Source organism: Arachis ipaensis, chromosome B04 (assembly GCF_000816755.2).
Source record: "Arachis ipaensis cultivar K30076 chromosome B04, Araip1.1, whole genome shotgun sequence".
Lineage (NCBI taxonomy): Eukaryota > Viridiplantae > Streptophyta > Magnoliopsida > Fabales > Fabaceae > Arachis > Arachis ipaensis.
The window spans coordinates 127,754,952-127,756,790 of NC_029788.2; the positions used below are offsets into that span (position 1 = coordinate 127,754,952).

A 1,839-nucleotide genomic window follows, 5' to 3' on the forward strand; every position below is an offset into this window, starting at 1 on the left:
ACAATATGAATTTTTTGTATTGTGATCTAAATTATGTCTATTGCCATCAACACTAATTAATTAATAAAAAAATCACGTATATGAAAATTATTACAAAATGATTTGCTTAAAAAATATATAAAGAGAATGATTAAATTTATCTTTTATATAAACATTAATAACCTTCTTTTTTTTTTCATTTTTCCTCTTTTTCAAATTCATTATCAAAATAAAACCTTCACGCACCTTTGTTCATAAACTATATATCATTGGAATTGAAAAATGATTAATGGACTAATATAATAAGAAAGCAAACAAACAAAATAAAAAAATGTTAAAGCATCTTTCATCATCAGCTCTTAATTTCATATTTTAAAATTTTTGAAATAGTTTTTTTATTATGTAATAAGAATTTCGTCTAATTTATATGTGAAGAATAGAAAGGACATTAGAAAATTTAAAAGATATTAATAATTTTAAATTTATAAAATACAAAATAAAAAATATTTTAGAGACTATTTTGATTCACATTTTTTAATTTTAAAAGTTAAAATGATCAATTCTAAATAAAAATTTAGAAACCAATTTAAATCAATTAAAATAATAATATACTAATGATATGTGAATAAATAATGTTACAATACAAAACATAAATAAATAAATCATGTTATAATATATGACATTATAGTCTATATCAATATGTCATGTATCACTAACAAAAATATTTTCTTTTTTTTTTTCATTTTACATGGCCACATCACCTCAGTATGGTATTAACAAAAATTATTTAAGAGACTGATGTGGATTACGAATGAAAATTTAAAATCTAAATTGAAACAATTAAAATTTTAAAATATAATTTAAGAAATATTTCTTTAATTCAGATTAAAAAAAATATACACAACTAGTTATCACTATCATTGACTAAGAATCCGTTTGAATAGTGGTAAAAAAAAAATTTTGGTTGAGTAAATCCCCGTAATAGTCCCTGAGATTTGGGTCGTTATCCAATGTGATCCCTGAAATCCCAATTGCATCATTATAATTCTCCAGATACGGCTCCAGGCACCATAATAGTCCCTAGACAGTTTTCCGGTGATGAGTCATCAACAAGACGCTGAGGTGCCCTCATTTTGCCACGCTGGATGGTGCCAACGGCTAGTTGAGCTGGCACAGTTTCAATTTATACCCAATGTGGTCCCTCCCACTATATTTAACCCTAAATTCCCAAATGTTCAGTAAGTTAATTTCTTCTTCTTCTTCTTCGTTCTTTTTCCATTCTTGTTGTTGCTGTTGTTCCTGGAGCTGGAAGTGAATATCCATGATGGGTGGTGGAAGCACTAGAGTTGGAAGCTCTATTAGTTCACCGTGCAGTGGCCATCGGACGAGAACGCAAAGCAGGAGCAGAAGATCCGGGGTGCCGGAATGGTGCGGTTGCGGCTGCCGGCCAGTTCTCAGGTGGTCTGAGACAAATTCAAACCCAAATAAACCATTTTTTGGTTGTCCCAATCATAATGTGAGTTATCAGTATTACTTGTGTTGTTATGATTGCTCCTTCCTACACTGACTGCTCTTCTCTTGTTCTTCTTCCCTGAAGTTTGAGCATGTTACATGTTTGCTTGATTACAGACAAGTGAAAAGAGATGGTGTGGGCTTTTTGTGTGGGCAGATACTGGGCAGGATGAACCAGTTGAGAAACCAGAATCTTATGGAGATAATCATGAAGTGAAGATGAACTTTGATTGGAGGCTTGGGAGATTAGAAGAAGATGTTCGGAATCAAAAATTGGTTAACCAATTGTTGGTATTAGTTGTGTCTGTATTGATTGTGTTAATTGTTATCCTGTATTGTAAAGCTTGA

At 30.6% G+C, this 1,839-nt stretch overlaps 1 protein-coding gene across 1 annotated transcript; it reads left to right on the top strand.

Annotated features, from left to right (window-relative positions):
• On the top strand, positions 1,304-1,839 carry LOC107637295. Its single transcript, XM_016340727.1, has 2 exons — positions 1,304-1,495; positions 1,609-1,839. Exons 1-2 carry the CDS (start codon positions 1,304-1,306, stop codon positions 1,837-1,839), a joined length of 423 nt encoding a protein of 140 aa, XP_016196213.1.